The sequence below is a fragment of the Fundulus heteroclitus genome, chromosome 18 (genome assembly GCF_011125445.2).
Source record: "Fundulus heteroclitus isolate FHET01 chromosome 18, MU-UCD_Fhet_4.1, whole genome shotgun sequence".
Classification (NCBI taxonomy): Eukaryota; Metazoa; Chordata; class Actinopteri; order Cyprinodontiformes; family Fundulidae; genus Fundulus; species Fundulus heteroclitus.
Genome location: NC_046378.1, coordinates 8,558,392 through 8,577,987, shown reverse-complemented (window position 1 = coordinate 8,577,987; position 19,596 = coordinate 8,558,392). Strand labels below are relative to the sequence as shown.

Below are 19,596 nucleotides of genomic sequence, written 5' to 3'. Positions count from 1 at the left end.
TCAGCATGTTCTCACATGTGTGTGATGCTGGAGGTGTCTAGGCGTTGTGCTTGTGTAACTCTACAACAATAAGCCTATTGTTCAGCTAAGTTTTTGAGTCATTCTAATGGAAGACATGAAAGAAGGCAAAGCACATCACAAAGACATTTAATCTGATATTCCTGTTGTTGAAAAAAGTTCGCAGCAAAGCGCTCACAGGTGAAAATCAGCTGCACATCCTTTAAAAGGGCATCAGTATATTGTTGTGGCATCTGTGACCTCTGAAGCCTTTACACTTACTCCCTGTAGCTCAGAACCTAGAACAGTGTAAATCACTGAGCGGCTTACCATTACAATACACTGAAGACCTGCTGTTGCTGTCAACCTTGCAGACCACTGAGATCTTCTGGTTCTGGTCTACTCTGCATACCCAGAAACAAACACAGAGAAGCAGCATTCAGCTTCAATGCTCCCCAGATCTGGAACAGACTTCCAGAAAACTGCAAAACAGCTGAAACACTGAATGTAGACTGAAAACCCACCTGTTTAGAGTTAGTATGGTGACCAACATATTTCATGTGTATAAACGTTTTCACGTGATAAAATTCAATGTTTGTTACTGGTCTCACAAACAGAAGTCGTTTCGATGGGTTTATGATGTTTTTATGTTTTCATGATGTAAAGCGCTTCGAATTGCCTTGTGGCTGAAATGTTCTGTACAAATAAACTTGACCCGACCGTTACCATGTTTAAAGGGAACGTCACATTTAAAGGCTGAGCTGATTCACAGGCTGCCTCAGAAAACACACATCTGTCTCAACACACCTTCAACAAGTAGAAATAGTTGGTAGCAATGGCACTTTATTCCAGGTAGAGAAAAGCCCTATATTACTTTACAGTCAGTGTAATAATTGTAACATTTCAAACAACTGGAACTGGAACAAACTGGGCTGGATGAGGACTTTGTCTGGCAAATCATCATGACTGTACAACGAAATCTTAAACGCTCAATGTTAATGGAGCAGAGAGTAGCATCTACACATCAGCAAAGCCACACAACAAGCATTGAATGGTATCTCAACTGGTTGTCTGGGAGTTGACCAAAAAAAAAGAAAAAGCATTTTTCTTTCCTTTAGTCAGATGGAACAATGGTTGAGCTTTTTTGCAACAAACAATCCAGGTGGGTCTGATAAAGATACCAAGGATAAAAAAGTGAAAAGCACTTTATGTCATGTACTAAGTATGGTGAAGGATCTGTGATGCTGTGGGCCTGTTTCCATCCCAAAGGTTTCGGAAACCTTTTCAGTGTGTGGCATCATAAGCTCCTGGGTATTTTTCAAATGTCCAGGTGGACTCTGCCAGAAAAATGAAAAGCCGTCCCAGACCTAAATCTTACAGCAAAAGTGCTGGGAGGAGCTGAAGAAAAGAGAGAGTAAGAAAGAACCTCTCAGAGCGATTGTGTTCTCCTTTTGCGTTTCCCATGGTTGGAGCGTACAGAGAGAGTGGGATCTTTCTCTATTCCTCTTTCCACAAAGTACTATTCTACTGGCAAAAGATGGCTGTTCAAATCATTATCAGGAGAGGTGTCAATAAATGTGAAACCAGCGGGTTTGTAAAAGAGAATCATTTCTTAAACCGGGATTTTTCCTCCTTCCACCAAATAAAATGTCTCATATTGAAAAGTTGTAAAACTTTGCAGTAGGAGATTCTGCTGCAGTAACTAAAGGTTCATGTATCTGATTATGTTTTACACCTCTTTACCACAGCTGTCAATAAATGTACCTTATGCCATAATTGTTTATTGTTTTTTTCCTCAAGCGCCTGCTGTGAATATTTGAGTGCTACCTTTATCACTAAAATTTACCATAAATTAACTTTACCATTCCTTTGTCTTTCATAACTTATGTCATCATTTGCATCTTATGATCACTAATTTCACATCAAAGCAGTGCCAGCATTCATTTGCCTTAAGTGCACTTCCTGTTTTCAGTTAACAGGTTGTTTTGGAGATAATTTTGACCAGCAAAACATTTGTAATTTTATAAATCTAAACCAGGGGAGACCACAGCAGGCCCACCAGCAAGAAGATGACGCCTGTGAGTGTAGCCCGTCCGCTCCCACTGCTCTCCGTGGCCGTGTCACTTTGCACCCTCTGCTGGCCAGATGTTAGGATGCAGCGCTTCATGTTTCCAGCTCTGTCCCACACCAGCAGCTCTGCCTGGGCGGAGCAGCAGCTGGACGTGTACGTGACCCACAGTGGATGCGAAGAACCCGGTGCCCACCCAGACACATTCAGAAGGGGGTCCCCTGTCTTCAAGCTCGCTCTGTAGTGGTGGTGGTGCCGATGGTGGCCTTTGCTGGTCGTTTTGTTCTTGTGTAGGCGTTGGTGTTCAAAGTCTGGTAGGGTCTCTCCAAAGCTCTCCTCTGTGGGTGGCGGGTTGTGGAAAATCATCAGTACGCCGTCACCTTTGTGCATCTGGAGGGCTGCGAGGCCAGAGTGCACATCGTCTGCCACGACCAGAGACATTCTCCAGCTGGACTTGGTGCAGTCGGCAGGACAGTCAGACTGGACCAGCACGGCAGAGCAGGAGGGTGGAGACCTGTCAGCATCCTGTCACAAAACAATGAGAATGCTTATTCCAGGGAGGAATTTGTGCAGCAATTTAAAGATAGACATGAAAGACTGCTTCCAGAAGAATTAAATTTGTCATCAAACCATCTGTTTTGCTCACCAGGGAGACCACGGTTAAGAATGTGATCGCGTAGTTTGATTCCAGCGAGTCAAGGGTGTGCACGGTGAGTGTGAGTGTCACAGTCGCCCCAGCCTGAGCCTTAGCGGGAGTGAGGAGGACAACCTGGCCACGGAAAGAGCCTTGCTCTTCAACAAACAGGCTGAGGGACAAAAGGCCCAAATTTACATTAACACGAGGGCCGCATTTAAACGAAACATTACAGAACGACTACGCTCCCAGGCACAGATTTATTTTCTGTTGTGTCTGCCTACCTCTGCGGCCCCCTCATGAGGAGATAACCACAGTCATCATCAGCGGTCAGATTCAAGAGTCGAGCAGGACCGTGGTTGAAGATGTCAAAGTTCACCACCGTAGGGTGACCTGCTACGAGGTGGGGGGTTAACGTCATCTGAAGGGAGGAAGGTGCACAAATTGATAAATGCATGATTAAAACTTTGTAAATAGGGGTGAAATTTTAAACAAAATTCAGTAGGAAGCTAAATTATGAATTATCTCCTCACGTTGATATGTCTTACTCTTGTACTACCTAGAGCTTCAGATTAAACTTTTATTCAGTGACAACTTTGCTATTCTCTGGTATGGAGGGCTGTCTCAGTCATTTTATAGTGGCTTTATTTTAGTTTTATTAATCCCATACAGTATTTTCCCCACCAACAGAGTTCTTCTTCTATTTTTTTGTTTGTTTTGCTTTTTGTCACACAATCATCAAACAAGCATACAACGATAATCTGAGAAAATACAAATTGCAGTTTTTGAATTATTTCATTACTTGTGTTTTAGACGGGACCGTGCTGTTTCTTTACATAATGAATAAAATCATCAATTGGAAATGATTTTAATTTTTTGTTTTGGTTATTTTTTGTCTGCCAATACACGCTTTATGATAATCTAAAACACTGAAGTTTCACAAAAAAAGGGAACACATCCCAACTCTTTGTAACAGCCCTATACAAGGAGCTGAGTGACATTTTTAAATCTTTCACCAGTTTGTCTTCTTGCTTCTTACTATGAGTTAAATATAAGCTGCCTTTTGTCCTCATTTGTTCCTCACTCTGAGTGGTTTGTTAATATAGAATGATGCTGCTCCCCCTGTACATCGTAGCTGGATATTGTCACTAGAGCTGATTAAAGGGTTGTTCTGATGTTTATTGTGGAATCTCGAGATGTTTTGATAATTTTTGGCTCAAAATTTAAAATACTGCTACTGGTCAAACAAAAACTGGATTATTCCATCCATCCATACATCCATTTTCTAACACGCTTATCCATCCCTGTTGGGGTCACTAGGGTGCTGGTGCCTATCTCCAGCTGTCAATGGGTGAGAGGCGGGGTACACCCTGGACAGGTCACCAGTCCATCGCAGAAAACTGGATTATTCTACACCAGAACTCAGATTCCTTAAAACTCACTTTGAAATATTCTGTTTTTGAAATCACGCACAAAGAAATACTCTGAACATTTGTTTGTCGTGAGCTCTACCTTAGACTGAGGGAAGCACTCAAAGTGCAATAAACAGATTGGTGAAAACGGACTCAATTATAGTCCATTGATCAAAAATATTTTAAAACCCCGCTTCAATTCGTCAAACCAGAACTCTATTTAAGAATTTAAATTAAAATAGAAATCAGAAAACCTTTTTACCGCAATCTGAATACGAGTGGGCTGAATCTTCTCTGTGGAAACCCTCTCCAGCTTGTTCCCTCTGCCGTCCAGTCCGGTAAGTCGGACACTGAAGGGAACTGTGGGGACGTGCTCCACGAAGCCCACTAGCTCCTCCAAGCCGTGGGCGGGTGAAGAGGAGGAGCGATTGAGCTTCACCTGCTGAAGACTCTCTCCTTCAGCTCCAAGCAGCGTCACGTGAAACGACGGCTCCATAGGCGAGGCTTGGCCTGTAACAGCGAGCACCAGGAAGGCCGGGGAACCTAAAAAAACAATATATATATATATATATATATATATATATATATATATATATATATATATATATATATATATATATATATATATATTGTATGGTAACCACAAATAATTAGCCAAAATCTTTCAATGTCACTGATACATATAAATACTCAATAAATAATCAATGCTCCACCTGCCACAGGATGACCATCCACCCTGGCCAGGCCTGGGTGTGTCTCATTAGTCACAGTGGCAAAGTAATAGAGGAAGTCAACGCTGCTGTCACCTGGCGATACGGGTCAGAAAACAAGGACTTCTTAGACTGAACGCTCACTTCTTATCACGTAAAAACATATTGGAGTTGTGTTTTTTTTTTTTTTTACCTATCACACTGAAGGTTAAATGATCGTCACTTTGGGCTTGCAGATTCCATTGGCCAGCCTGAACAGGAGGCAACAGTTTGATACGATACAGACCCTGGAAGTGCTCCAACTCTGCTAGACGGCCACGCTCGCGTAACATGGACTGACTTTGGCCTGGAAATTGGGAGGATTTGAACAGATATTACAAGGAATTGTGAAAAGACAGCACGTGATGGTAGACAGACTGAGAGAATTTAGATACAATCTGAGCAAATGAGTGAGAAAAAAATGCCGATGCTGTCAGAAGGTCAATTCCAGGTCATTTCAATATATGTTCTCCAAGGTGAACATGTTAGAAAGCGTGCATGCTCTACCTGATGGACTGGTGAGGATGCACTCAGTCATGGTGCCCGTGATGTGCAGGATGACATTGTTCACTGAGCTGTCGACTCTGAAGGAATGCACAGTCATGAACTCTGGATCGCTTTTTAGATGGAAGAGGGTCACCTGAGGAAAGAGAAAGGAGTGGTTTGGACTGAAGCTTTGTACCTAAATATCTGAATATGTTGAAATAATTGTGGAGTAAACTATCGTCACCTTGTCAACAGCAGTGTTGTCTTCAACTATAGCAGAGACCTTGTGGATGTCAGAGTTGGTGGTGAATACAGCCATTCCCCCTGACAGGACGGACAGGGAGGAGTAGAGAGAGAAACGGTCGGGCGACAGAGGTTTCTTACTGCTCCTCTTCCTCCTCCTACTCCTCTTCTGTGTCTGGTCTTTAGTGAGGAGAAATGTTATCTGCAGAAAGAGCAATCGCTGAGGTGAACACAAATAGCTCTCCTCCTCTGTTTGCTCCCTCTGCTTCGTTGTGCAGGACCTACCCATGAGTGCATTGGAAACATAAATAATATGGTCTAAAGATAAAACTGCAATAAATAAAAGAAATAAAAATGTATCAGTATTTATATGAATCTGAATATTTTATAACACTCAAATGATTAAATTTGGTTAAATGTTAAAATCTTTATTTAGACATTTTATCTGTGCTGCCGTCCGTTATGGAATAAGTTAAACTCAGTACTTCCTGTTGCTGCTAACTTTTGATTGGTTACCCAGGACAGCAGACCAATCAGCTTGTCCAGCTGACTGACTTTAACTGGCAGGACTATTAAATAACTACTGCACTAAAACAATGACACACTTTTACCATATAATCATTTCAAGTTTTAACAAACAATTTCCACCTTTGCTTCTTTCATTTGAAATTTCAATTAACAATTTCCACCTGTTCTTATTTAATTATGCATTCCTTAACTGTTATTCATTTATTAAATTATTTTTACATTTATTTATTGTATGCATCTCTTTTTTTATTAAAATCATGACCTATACAAATATTTGTTTAACATCTTATTTATCTCTTGACTCATACTCCCCCTCCATAACTTTTCCCCTGCTGGGAAAACTTTAGAAGTCACCATTTGAAAACAGTGAAGCTTTATCAGAAGAAGGGAGAAACCTCCCTTCTTCTGATATAGCTTTAAATTCATTTAAAAGAAGGGAGGACCCACCTTGCTCCGTTTCTCTAGAGCGAGTGCCTTCACTGCATCAAACAGATAAGCGTCTTTGGGGGAAGCGTCAGTGAAGACAAAGATTTCAGACAGAGGCGGGCTGTGGGTGAGGGCCAGCTGAGAACACATACAGGGGGAGTCAGCAGCTGCAGGTACAGAGACTGTGGAGAATAGCTGTTGTGCAGAAGGTTAGTGAAGCAAAGTCACTTGTTCTTTACAAACCCTGGCAACAGAATCCTGAATAGGAAACTGGGCTGGATTAGATTACCTGGTCAGGTTCACACATAAAATGACATGGGTAAACAGTGCCATCATCTGGATGAAAAGGACAACTACGACTCTTATTCAAAGTTTTACTGAAATGTAACAAAGCAATTTCCTTGCAACACAAGTTTACTTCCTAAATTTATTTACAAAAATTGTAATAAGGAATCCGGATTATAAAGGAAAGGGGCTCGCGACTCCCTCCAGATCAGCCTGTAAAAGACCAGAGTTGCTGTTGGATTTCCACGAGGACACACTGTTTAAAGAATTAAATTCATCTAATTCATTTAGCACCTAATTACAGTAGCCATCACCACTAGCCACTTTACAAACATGCAAATTGATATGCAGTTATTAGTAATCCAATTCAGTCCAAATTTAGTTTGGACTGAAAATTCAATTCATAACATCCGTCCATCCATTTTCTATCACGCCAATCCCTTGTGGGGTCACGATGGGTGTTGATGCCTATCTCCAGCTGTCATTGGGCGAGAGGCGGGGAACATTATTATTCTTATTATTCTTGGGGAGGATTTGTTAGAGTACAACTAGCAAATATTTTGGCAGCAGGTTAATAATAATACTCAAAAGCGTTTCCAATATGCCTACAAACATGGCAAGAAAAACAGTGTAAATTAATCTTAATGTGAGAAATCCTTTTAAGAAACATGAAAGACTGAATGGAAAACAGAGCTCACAAATAAGTAGAAAATAGAAAACAATTCTAATTTCCTCCTTTGTATTGTATGATGATAAATTGTATCCATTTTGGATTTATTTTGACTAATAGTTTTGTAGAAGCCAATTTGTACAAGGGTCTATATAAGAAAGGAAATGATGTGTGTATGGGTGTGTGTTTCACCAGAAAGGTAAATCGGTTTTGACCGCTTGGCGGGGAAAACGCTGTCAACCCACAGCTGGCCGTTCGTATTATTTGTTGTTTTGTAATCAAGCAAAGTTGGAAATAAATCAGCTTTTTTAACTGCAAGAACAGCATCTGGACATTTCCTATCTACCATCTAACCCCGGCAAATGCGCGTCAACCATAGGATTCCGGTTTAAAATACTCCAGTGGCTTTAAGCGTCGGTTTAGCCTCTACAAGTTTAGTTACATATTACAACTATAGGCAAGTTGATTTAAAAAAAAGAAGGATTTTAGCTTTTAGATTTACTTGAATAGCAGAAAAGCACATCTCTGGTTCGTCTCCTCCTCCCAGAGCAACCAGGGTCTCCATGTGCTTCATGAACTGGTCTGGATCTTCGTCTTCATAAACTGGCCCAAATTCTGTACAATAAAGCAAAATAATATGTCACTGTGACAAATAAAAGTCAAAGCAATCAGAAGAGGCATTGGTAAGAAGAGACCAAAAGACAAAATTACTTTGACAACTTATCATTTATCTTATGTTATTTAGTTTCTCTGTCATCTTAGCAAAACAAAGCTTGCCTCAAAAATAGGAGTTATCTCAAGATTATATAAAAATTAATGGTTTATCATTCTGGATCTGTGTTATGACAGTTTGAAAGGATCTTAACAGTAATATTTGGATCAGTGGTGCCTCCTGTGGGACATTTTCAGTTATCCATTTTAACAGGAAACACTTTTTATCTTGAGTCAGTCAGATAATTAAACAACATAGACAACATTATGTTGAGATAATGACTTGATATACGTTTCCTTGGATGATTGAGCTCTTTCCTTGAGAAATGACAGACTAACTGGTGATAGCGTAAGGTGCTGTCTATATTTTCCATGGAGAAAGAGAAAAACCTTTCTAACAAGATAACAGTGAGGTGACAACATAGTCAAATCCAACACTTATGTTTATCTCAGAGGTTGTTTCATCTAGAACATACAGATATATACAAGGTCATCAGCTTTATTCATTTTCAGTCGTTTCCTAATTTTTAATTCTCCATTTACAAGTGGCTGACAATTTTTATTTATTAACATTCTGAAGTTCTCCAAACTAGTTTTAGATTAAAAACATTCTGGAGTCCAGTCAAGAAAATAAAACTCTTAATGAACATCAGTTTATATAGCAAATCAGATTGAAGCTGTCTTTTTATTTTGTTTGCTTTTACATATGGCAGACATATTCATAAAACACTGCTGCCTCACAAGTACTTACATCCCCAGTAACAACGTGTCAAAAACTTTAAAATAAATTAATCTGTCATTTCAGGAAAGTAATCCCAAACTGAAAATGTTGCTGAAGTTCTCTAACTTAAGCTTTTTTTTATCTTGCCCTCCAACTTCCTCAATTTGGTCAGGTTTAGGTGAACAGCCATTCAATTTTCTTTTGGGAGTTAATGAAGCTCAGCACACATCTAGCTTACTTGAGATTCTCACATCTTTCCCATTTTTTGTGTGTGTTTCCTGTCTGGCAATGTGGCAATAAGAATTACTGTCCTAATGCCAAAAAGAGCCTGAAAGATTTTACTTTCACAAACAGAAATGGCTTTTGCCATAGTGCTCCCCTTGATTTATATATGCAAGAAGCTTTATTCTAATTTATGCAGACAATATTGCATGTTAAATGTACACTGAGACAAGAAGGAATAGGAAAAAAGAAGAGAAAAGGAGACAGAGCCCATTTTGAAGAGTGGCTCAGTGTGCCTAGTGTCGTGTATGTAGTGGACCGTATAAAAGTATAAATCATTTATTTGTTATGAATGCCAAAAAGAAGTGAAAAGGCAAGGAAAAGGGGTCACCTGGGTCATGGAAGGGCACAAGCAAAAAGGAGCCGGGCTGCCTGGCGCTGTTGGCTCGGCTCTGGATGATGGAGTGAGCTCTGAGTCGAGCGGCTGTGATCTCCTCAAACATGCTGCCTGTGGTGTCCATGACAAACACCAACGCAGGGGCCTGCCTCACACTGAAGAGCCTGTCAGAGGGTGGTTTTCATGAATTCATAATAGTAGTGGAATTACAGCAGGATTTCGTAACATGATGCTCGTAACAAGAGTACTTAAAACCTACTTGAGAAAGGCCTTGGGGCCCACGGTGTCTTTGAGGTCCCTTAGTGCCATTTGAGTGGCGTTGGCGGCTAATGCTGCGGCCTCCACATGGAGGTAATGGTGAGGGGAGAAGATTGGTGAGTTGCTGTCTTTGTTGATCCCCCCTCTGGGACTCTGATGTCGACTTCTGTCCAGAACACCTCCATGGCTGCATTTGCCTGTAAGCGAAAGGAATGATCTGCTAAAGTTTATTGGTTGAATCAGAAAAAATGAATAAACGCCTCAGAATTGCAGCTTCCTTCAGAAAGAAGGAAGCTGCAGGTGTATGAAGACCTTTGGGCTTCAAAGGGTAGCTGCTGGTGTAGCCGGTGGTGAGCAGATTGGAGTTCATCTCGGTGTTTGAAAGTGTTGGTAGGAGATTTTGTCTGCAGGTAGCAGTGAAGCAGTCCTTACAGGTAGGTGTATCTTCTAGATATAATAACAAAAAAAAAAGCTGATTACCAGATGTAACCCATTTTAATGTAAAGTTTTATTATACGATGTGACTGAACACAAACGATAAATCTAAAATATTGAACAGGGGCTTGTATTTGATGCATCAGTTGTTAGTGATGAAACTCTTTACTGACGTACAGTATGACATACTATGGTACTCAGAGGTACAGAGTACCATTATGAAGTTACACCATGTTACACACTGAAGTTATATGGCACTGGACATAAAAACAAAACAAAATATATACAAGTACTCAAAGGTAGAAATTTGACCCACACGTTCCATTTTCACTATCCTGCATGTACATCATAAATTGAAAATTACATCAGCAGAATTGCATTCTTTTCTGTAGCAATTTCTGGTATTATTTCATATATGAAATATTCATATATATTCATATACATGAAATAATGAATATATGCACCTAGGAGGATGGACCTCCATGTCCTTACAAACAGCAGCGCACCAACTACAGGTTGCACAAGTGCGAGGCATCAGAACTAGCAAAGACCCATGGATAGGCGTCATTGCGTCTTCAGAATAAACTGAATGATAGTCCGGTTGCCTTAGGTATAAGCCTGTTTGCTGTTGCAATGACCTGGATAACTGAGAGTTTGCACAGGCACATATATGAAAAAGTCACAAAACAATAAAAGGCTGCAATATGAATCGAAATTATCCTTAATAAAAAACAAAAATCTCTCTTATGTGTCAGTGACATTTTTAGCATATTGAAGATATGAATGATTCACCTTTAGCCACTGAAACGGCAGGCTCTTCTGGCTGCAGGAGGTGCAGGTAAATCGATCTTTTGCCCATCTCCACCCAGTTACTGTGGCTGTAGAAATCCTGATATTAGAATAACAATGAGAAAAGAAGACTTTTGTTTTTCGGAACACTGAGGCTAAACTGCCCTTAAAAGTAAAAAGAATGCAAACTAAAAGGAAGAAAATATAGTGCTTTGAAAACATATTAATATTCCTGATCACATTTGGCCATGGTACAACCACAAACTACAACGTGCAATATGCAAATGTCCAAGAAAAATATAGTCATCATTTAAGAGGAAGAAAAATGTCAAATTGTTTTGCAAATAAAAACAGTCAAAGGGGAAAAGTGCACCCTAGTCAACTTGTTGAGAAATTGCAGCAGTCACAACAGGAAGTCTTTTGGAATATATACTTTGAACACCTATGGGCCATCTGATAGAGAATTTGATCCAAAGCAGGTGTCTATAACTCCAGTCATTGAGTGCTTATGTCTTGAAACTTTTGGATGTATTGAGTTTAGAAACTCTTCCCTTTCATTGATTTGAGATAGATCACTTCTTTCTGTTGAGGATTTAAAATAATAATGACTCAAGATTTGGCTATATATGTACAATAATTGGATATAGAAATGTGAGATGGAAACTGTGGACGAAGATTGACTATTGCCAGGGAGTTGGGGTAGCGGAGTCTGTGGGTCAGACGTCATTCCCTCCCCTCAGAAATGAAACGCTAATGGTCAGTCCATACTGTCAGGTTTTGAATACTGGAAGATGAACCAAAGTGCAGACTAGAGCTCGGGAGGCGCATGATGAATAATGAGGATGGTTTAAATTAAAAAGCAAGGCTTACAGGGATAACTCGGATACAGGAACTAGGAACAAAGCGAACAAGAACAGAACTGGGTAGTGGGGCTGAACAATAATTCAATAACAATCTGTATCGATTGATAGATGGATATTGATGATAGAGAAAAAAGGACCAATAAAAAGTTAAGTAGAATAACAGTTATCCTTCTAGCCTATCCTCAGACCCAGGAACACTGGGTCACCAAGCTCCACCCCCTTCAACGAGTTCAGAGAGCAGACGTTCTTCTTTTCATTTTTGAAACTTGCAGTTTAGTAAAAAGTTGGTTTAATAAAGGGTTGAGTCAGTGTCAGTGTTTGTGTGTTCTGTATCGAAAAATAGGTCATTAAGCAACTGCATAAAATGGCCTGGGCTGCACTTAAAATAAATGTTTTGAATTTGTTGATAATTATCGATATCGATCAAAATTATTTCTATTTTGTCGACATGATATTTTTTTTCTATATCATCCAGCCCTACTCGGTTGATATATGGAGGACCTGACAACCAGTAATGGCCAACTGAACATAAAGGGAGAAGAATGAAGGAGCAGCAGGTGGAGACAATTACACAGGTGAGCTGATTAAAGCTACTAACTGGCAGGAGTGGAGGGAGAACAGAACCTAACAGGGAAACATGAGAATGGCCCAGCATAAGAGAATGACCAAATTAATGAAAGAAAAGCAGGCGGAAAATATAAATCTACCAGAACTACTGAAATAATAAGGAACAGAAGTGGACTGAAACAGGAACTGGATCCAACAGATACGAGAATGCTACTGGCATAAATACTGAACGGAAACTTAAAGTAATGACAGAAACAAGGATCTAAATATAAACAATACTAAAGGTGCAAAACATAAGCAGGCGGCAGGATTCCCAGGAAGCTACAATGAGAAATCAAGCCCCCGGGGATCCTGACACATACTGTATTTTAGATACATGCTGACCTCAACAACTTTATCATATGTGGCTCAGAACTTGTGTCCCAGTAAGCACTTACTAATTAAGTGCTTACCTAATGATTAACGTTTTAGATCTGTCCCTGCTTCTACACATCTGATTCAAATGAACGATTTACCTTCAAAGTCTGTCATCAAGGTCTGCAGAGGCCTACTAATTAAGCACTAATTAGGTTCAGCTGTTTTGAACCCTGAAAACACCTGGAACATGCAGGACACCGGTCCTTGAGGACTGACTTTGGACACCACTGATTTATTTAAGTAACAAAGGTTCCACACATATGTGGAGCTTGTAAGTTGCTGTTCCCCCAGACTGACCATGGACCTGTTGGCTGCTTCTCTGAATAATAAGTATGCTCTCTAATTTTGTGATTACTGTGAAAAATAGAACCGACAATAAATGATTTCCCCTTTGCAATGGTTGAACCTCTTTGTGTTGCTCTATAACATATCACGCCTATAATATACATTCAAGTCTGTGGTTGTTACATGACGAGGTAGAGGAACACTTTTGTGAGGCACTGTATCTCACAAATGCTGAGTTAGCTGGGTTTGATTGGGAAACAGCTAACAGATCACAGATCCAGGGTCAGTTCTTACCTGCAGGGAATGGAACAGCTGACCCAAGCTGCCACGGGCGCTCTCGTACTCTTTGGCCCGTGTGGAGACAACAATCTTAGTCCAGAACTCCCGAAGCTTCGCGATAGAGCCGTCAATTCGTTCTGAGTCAAAGTGGTAGATCGGGTCAGACCTGGTAGACTTCAGAAAGTCCATGTTTGCGTTGGAGTTCACCACGTCTCTCATGGCTCTCCAGAAACCACGGCCAAGGCGGATCTGAGAGCAAATGAGAACTGGTCATTCTGTGCCAAGATGATGTTGATACATTTTCCATCACAGAACGTTCTTGTTTTACCATCACGTGATGCACAAAACACAGAAAATATATGAAGTGGTGACATCCAACATAGCCTCACCTCTTTCTCTCCCTGCACACCATCCTGTTTTGCGATGTCCCTCAGGACCTCCAGGGTGACAGCGAGAATGGCCTGTTCTGTGATATGCTGGTGTGTGTACGAGTCCCATGATAGAGTCAATACTTTGGACCAGAAGTTGGGAAGGAACCCCTTGCATGGTGACGCCAGAAACAGAAGACACGCCAGTAGGGACCAGAACATCTGCCTCTGGTTTCTGCCACAGGCTCCTCTATCTTGTGACATTATGAGCCAAGGAGGAAGAAGGTCTCATCCTAGGTGCAAAACTTAAAATTCAGGAAGTTGCTTGGCAAATTATGGGTTATTGAAACCAGGTACTGCTGCAGTTTAGAGGAAAGTACCAAAGACAGGGTTTATATTGACAATTTAGATCTTTACCTTAAATGTGTTCTCCCCTGTCATCTCACCACCCCTTTATTCCTTCTCAGCCTTTATCTAACAAGCGTTCGTTTTGCTCTTTGTCAACTTTTTTCAAAAACACAATACGTTGGGACGGTTCTCACAGTCTCGGGCTTTGCTTCAGTGTTTCCAAGAGACGCTGAAACAAAGCATGTGGCCTATAAACATCCTCACTCTCTATGGTACCAGCCTGCATTCAGCAGGTGTCAAAGCGAAGACACACTGGGATGGGGTAGTTTTTCTTTTTCCTCATTCCTTGCATGAATTATCTATCTATTATTGAAGCTACAGCATTTATAGTTTGTTTTTACTAATTTTATATAATACACAAACCAACTTTTTTGCCTTCCACACTCTTGTTTCATTTCTTCACTGCAGTCTCTGTAAGGTCAGTTAAATACAAACCATCAATATAATCTGTATGCACTCTTAAAGCATTCATTTAAAACCGCCTTACCTTAGTTTAGGGACGATGTTTTGCAGAGATTTTGCTTTCCCCTGAGAAAAAGTTTTTCTGGAGAGATAGCACAGCACACAACCACCGAGAATCTAGGGTGACCACAAGAACACCGCAACGTGTGAAGCAGACGTTCTCTTTGCTGAGTGTCACTGCAAATCTCCCTGTGAAACAAAACAACTATCTCACATTTGCCTGTCCTTGGGCTCTTGTTTGCAGCTGCCGTCTGGTGATGGAAAAATAACAAAGGTATAAAAACTAAGATATCAATTGTAAAAACACTTTGTTGCCCTTGGATAAGATTGTGGTTGGTGCTGCTGGGTCTTAACTTTGTTTCTTACCACGAGGCAGAAGATCTCATTACGTAGACCCCCCCGCCCTCTTGCTCCTCCAGGCCCCTATTAATCCATGGTGCATTGATTCAGTACAATGGGGTTGCATATATTAACCAGGCAGGGTGTTCAGGCTAGTCCTACCCAACCCCCCTCCATCCATTACTCTCATTGTTCCGCACAAAATAAAATAACACTGGTCAAAAACTTCAAGTCCCACAACTCTTCTCCCCCTGTCCACCGAGATTTTTGACTGATTTACTAAGCTGATGTTCAAACTATTTTGGGCAAAAACAGAAAAAATAGTTGCCCCCCACCCCCCCACTGCGAAAACGACACTAAAAATAAGTCAAGTTTTCTTGAAGTGATTGTATTTGTCCTTGATTTGAGCATGTAAAAAGAATGATTTGCCAGTGGAATGAGATTTTTGCACTTAAAATAGGAACAACTCATCTCCATCATCTTATTTAGAGGGGAGAATATCTAATTGTCTTAGTTTAGGGGTCAAAATACTCATTCCATTGGCAGGTCATCTTGTTTACCTGCTCAAATCAAGGAAAAACACACTCATTTCAAGAAAATTGTACCTATTTTTAGTTCCGTTTTTGCAGTGCCCCTTCTTTTCAGTTTATACTGATTTTGAGAAGGATTTAAGGGGTTGATTGATTAAAAGAAAGAGGAGAACAATCATACATATATGTTAAATGCAAACAAGGCTTTGCATTCATCATTTTAGTTGTGGGTGAAAGGGGGTGGAGTCTTCTAACCCCTAGACTTTACGGGAAACCAAGTGCTAGTGACAGTTTCCCGTTCACCTGTGGTTGAATGTAGTTTGTTTTCTTGTTGGGTCTTTTACCTTTGTAGTTAAACTAGTTCAACCACTCTAAAGTTTCTGTTCCATGAGCTGCATAATGTTTACTGAGAATGCAAAGTGCTTTATGTTTTTGCACATGCTCTTGCTCTTGCTCCTCCATCATGTTTCTATTAAAGATGTCCTCAAACACTGCAAAAACAGACTAAACTAAACTAAAAATAAGTTAAAATTCTCTTGAAATGAGTGTATTTGTACTTTATTTGAGTAGATAAATAAGATAATCTGCCAATGGAATAAGATTTTGGCACTTAAGTTAGCAACAACTCATCTCCATCAACTTATTTCAAAGTGCATTATGTCTAATTATCTTATTTTAGGGGTAAAATGACTACTTCCATTGGCAGATAATCTTATTTACCTGCTCAAATCAAGGACAAATACACTCATTTCAAGAAAATCTTACTTATTTTTAGTTTAGTTTAGTATGTTTTGCAGTGTAAGAATGCAGCTGTTTGCAAGTTTGGTTATAAGACATAAAAACTATACCCTGAAGACACTTCAGTGGCATAAGATTTAGCATTGTTGGCAGATTTGGCATATATATTTATTTTTATTTACTGCTTTGGATCTGAGGCATATCTCTTGAGGACATTTGCCATGTCTCATCAGTAGAAGAGACATGATCCTTGCTTAACAAACCACAAATACAGGAAGGGAGACAATCAGGCTGTCAATACTTCCTTTACATCCTTATTTATTAAAATAACTGAAAGAAACATGTTCAGTGACCCCTAAAGTTATGATGACATGCAAATAACCTGCTCTAGCTTGAATACATTTGTGTCGTGGTTACATGACATCTGGTGTGTTTGCATATAACCTGTTTTGAAAGCAAAATTAATAACAATACTAATTTCCGTTGGTCATTCAACAGAGTCCGCTGGCTAAGTGGACTAAAGTTGAATAAAGCTGGTCAAGATCCTCAGTCATCCAGGTCATGGTCATTCCAAAAACGTTAGAAAAAAACAACTGGACTTTTTTCCGAGGTTTGACGACGTTTCGCTTGCTATCCAGAAAGCTTTCTCAATTCAAGTTATAGTACTGCCATTCATCTTATTATAGATTATATCCAGGGGAAGACATTCCATGCTTATATGGACTCCCAAAAATCCACAAAGAAGGAACACCACTCAGACCCATTGTTAGCAGCATTAACTCAGTAACATATAACATTGCTAAACAGCTTGATAGTATTTTAGCCCCCCTGGTGGGAAACACACCACATTACATAGAAAACTCCAAAGGCTTTGCTAACAAAGTCAAACATTTAAAGATGGTGCCAGGAGAAACTCTGGTGCCGTTCGATGTCACCTCACTTTTCACATGCATACCTACATCAGAGGCAGTAGAAACAGTCAGGAAACATCTTCAACAAGATAGTGACCTAAAAAACAGGACAAATTTCACTCCGGACCAGATCTGTACCCTACTGAACCTTTGTCTTTTCACAATCTATATCAAGGTGCTGTGCTGGGAAAGACCAAAGAAGAGGTGGAGAAGTCAAAGCCTGGACAGGTGCGGTTTGTCAAACTGAAGTAAAAAAAAAAAGTTACGATATTCAGTTAAATACTGATTAAATTCAGCACATAAAATTACAATGTAAAAGTAAATACAGTTTCCTGGAACTGTTTTGGATTTGATTTGAACTAAATACATGAAGGAGTAAGCCATAAGTGCTAGTTTTGCACAGTAAAGCTCATTAATTTATATCTCCGTTTGTCCTGTGTTTTATTGTTTTGTTTCTTAATCACGCCAAACATGAAGTGTGGACAACAATCCTTGCTCTGACCTGGCTTCATGGCTTTCAGAAGGATAGAAAACAGGAGTGGGAGCATCTTTCTTTGAAGGCTGGATTGTGGCTCCGTGATCAAAAAGGTATCCACGAGCTGTTTTTGTTGTTTACCTGTTAAATTTAGGCATTACGCCATATTGATTTGATTTTCTCAGATTCATTTGTGTCAGAGTGCATTGGAGCTGGAAATGCACTCTTGGCCTGTAGCGTGAAGATAGAAAATTTGGGGATCTGATGAATGAAGCAGTTTTATTTTCAATATCAAAGAAAGAAATGTTTTTTTTTTTTGGGGGGGGGGGGGAGGTTGTACTTTGCAGCCTTTCCTACCTGCATGACCCGAATCTATTCCGTTTTTTTACCAAAATCAAGTTTTAAGTGAAAACTTCCCGAAACATACTGTAGTTCTTGTTAATACTGTACACGAATAAGAGTGTTCTGTATAAAATAAACTTGGGGCCTGGTTTTCAAACATTCCAAATAATCGCCGCAAAATTGTGTCAACCAAAAAAAAAGCTGAGAGCAAAAAGTGGGCGTGTTGCATATGATTTTCAATGATTGCGTCCACAGTGGATAAGAAGTACAACACTGATTTGGTCCGCCCTGTTTAAATGGGTAAATTCTGTCTACTGGTGGTAGTTTTGAAGCTGCTGTCAAAGAAAGAGGAAGATCAAATCCTTCCATAATCACTCCAGACGTCCAGGACGCACAAAACCATTTTTATTGAATGGAGAATTTCTGCAGTTAAATGTATTAATTATTCTTGAAAATAAAGAAAAAGAGTTGTTTTGTCAGCAGATGCTGTGCAAAACAGAAGAAAATACTTTATTTTATGTCTCACTTTAACAAGAAAATCTTACAGCTGACAAAATTTGATTTATCAGATTTATCATTATTCTACCGGTTCGGGTCTCAGGACGCAAGTCATGTCAAATGCAACAGCTGAGCAGAGCTTTGCAAGCTCCTGTTGACTGAAACCTCCCTCTAGTCGTTGGAGGTATTAATGATAATTACGATTGAAAAGCAAATAATAACATTAATAGTTTTGGCTATTAATGTATACCCTGCCTCTCCTCCATTTACTACAGTAGATAGGTACTCCTCGCGAGTTACCTGCATGGATGGAGGGAGTTATGGATAACTTGTGGATCTGCTGCTCTAGAATGACCACGTTGCCCAGAATAACACACACACACACACACACACACACACACACACACACACACACACACACACACACACACACACACACACACACGCGTGCAGTCAGATCCCACGGACGCTGCATCTCTGCAAGGCAGCTGTCCTTTTCCCCACTAAATTTATTCTACTGTTGTTATTCTAGCAGCCTGTTGTGCAATTATACACTGTTTAAAGCTATTTAATGTTTATTAAATAACCCTCTGTTAAGTATTGTCTGGCGATGATCAGCTCTTAAGCTGATATCAAGACAATGGTTGAAAGGGATGAATTCGAGCACTAGCGATCTTTTAACAGCAAAACCTGCACACACATAGAATAAAGGAGTGACAACCTCTTTTCAAGTCCAAGAATTTATTAACAGAAATAAAATGAACATCCAGAGAACATCACTATGTAATGCTGTTTACCTGAATTAACACAATATTTCGATTAACAAATCCTCTTTACTAGGCCAGTGAAACTTAAAGGTATACTATGCAACCGGGGTTGATTTTCCAGCGAGGCTCCCCCCAGAGGGCGAAAGTAAAAGTGCACTGTCGTAAAGATGCTCAGCTGTTCTGGTTTCTCCGACAAGCCAGGCGCGGTTGTTTTGAGCTTAGCAGACAGGCAAACGCAACGAAAAGTGGAAAAAACGGTAGAACAAACAATGACTAACACAGTGAAGGTATGAACATCAAGCTTCCCGCAGCGCTA

General features: G+C 40.0%; 1 protein-coding gene across 5 annotated transcripts; it reads right to left on the bottom strand.

The window, feature by feature from the left end:
* Positions 1–822: 822 nt before the first annotated feature.
* Positions 823–15,078, bottom strand: vwa7 (von Willebrand factor A domain containing 7). Of its 5 annotated transcripts, none has more exons than XM_036150229.1 (18): positions 14,706–15,078; positions 14,586–14,629; positions 13,832–14,103; positions 13,458–13,691; positions 11,035–11,131; positions 10,120–10,254; positions 9,809–10,004; positions 9,544–9,713; positions 8,001–8,113; positions 6,565–6,681; positions 5,591–5,791; positions 5,368–5,500; positions 5,015–5,167; positions 4,825–4,917; positions 4,374–4,654; positions 2,984–3,120; positions 2,712–2,871; positions 823–2,590 (listed from the first exon to the last, which is right to left on the bottom strand). In XM_036150229.1, the coding sequence occupies exons 3-18, from the start codon at positions 14,072–14,074 to the stop codon at positions 2,027–2,029; spliced, it is 3,027 nt and encodes a 1,008-aa protein (XP_036006122.1). In that variant the 5' UTR covers positions 14,075–14,103; positions 14,586–14,629; positions 14,706–15,078; the 3' UTR covers positions 823–2,026. The 5 variants fall into 5 exon arrangements, with proteins under 5 accessions (XP_036006122.1, XP_036006124.1, XP_036006123.1 ...); XM_036150231.1 differs by lacking the exon at positions 14,586–14,629 and having other exon boundaries at positions 14,706–14,797; positions 14,895–15,078; XM_036150230.1 differs by lacking the exon at positions 14,586–14,629 and having other exon boundaries at positions 14,706–14,931; positions 15,047–15,062.
* Between the last annotated feature and the right edge of the window lie 4,518 nt (positions 15,079–19,596).

Excerpts from the sequence above, each read along its gene's own strand:
- vwa7 (XM_036150229.1), bottom strand. The coding sequence starts at position 14,074 with ATGTCACAAGATAGAGGAGCCTGTGGCAGAAACCAGAGGCAGATGTTC. Across the intron at positions 5,501-5,590 it reads ACAACACTGCTGTTGACAAG|GTGACCCTCTTCCATCTAAA; the intron begins GTGACGATAGTT and ends CTCTTTCCTCAG. Across the intron at positions 3,121-4,373 it reads CCACTCGTATTCAGATTGCG|ATGACGTTAACCCCCCACCT; the intron begins GTAAAAAGGTTT and ends TCCTCCCTTCAG.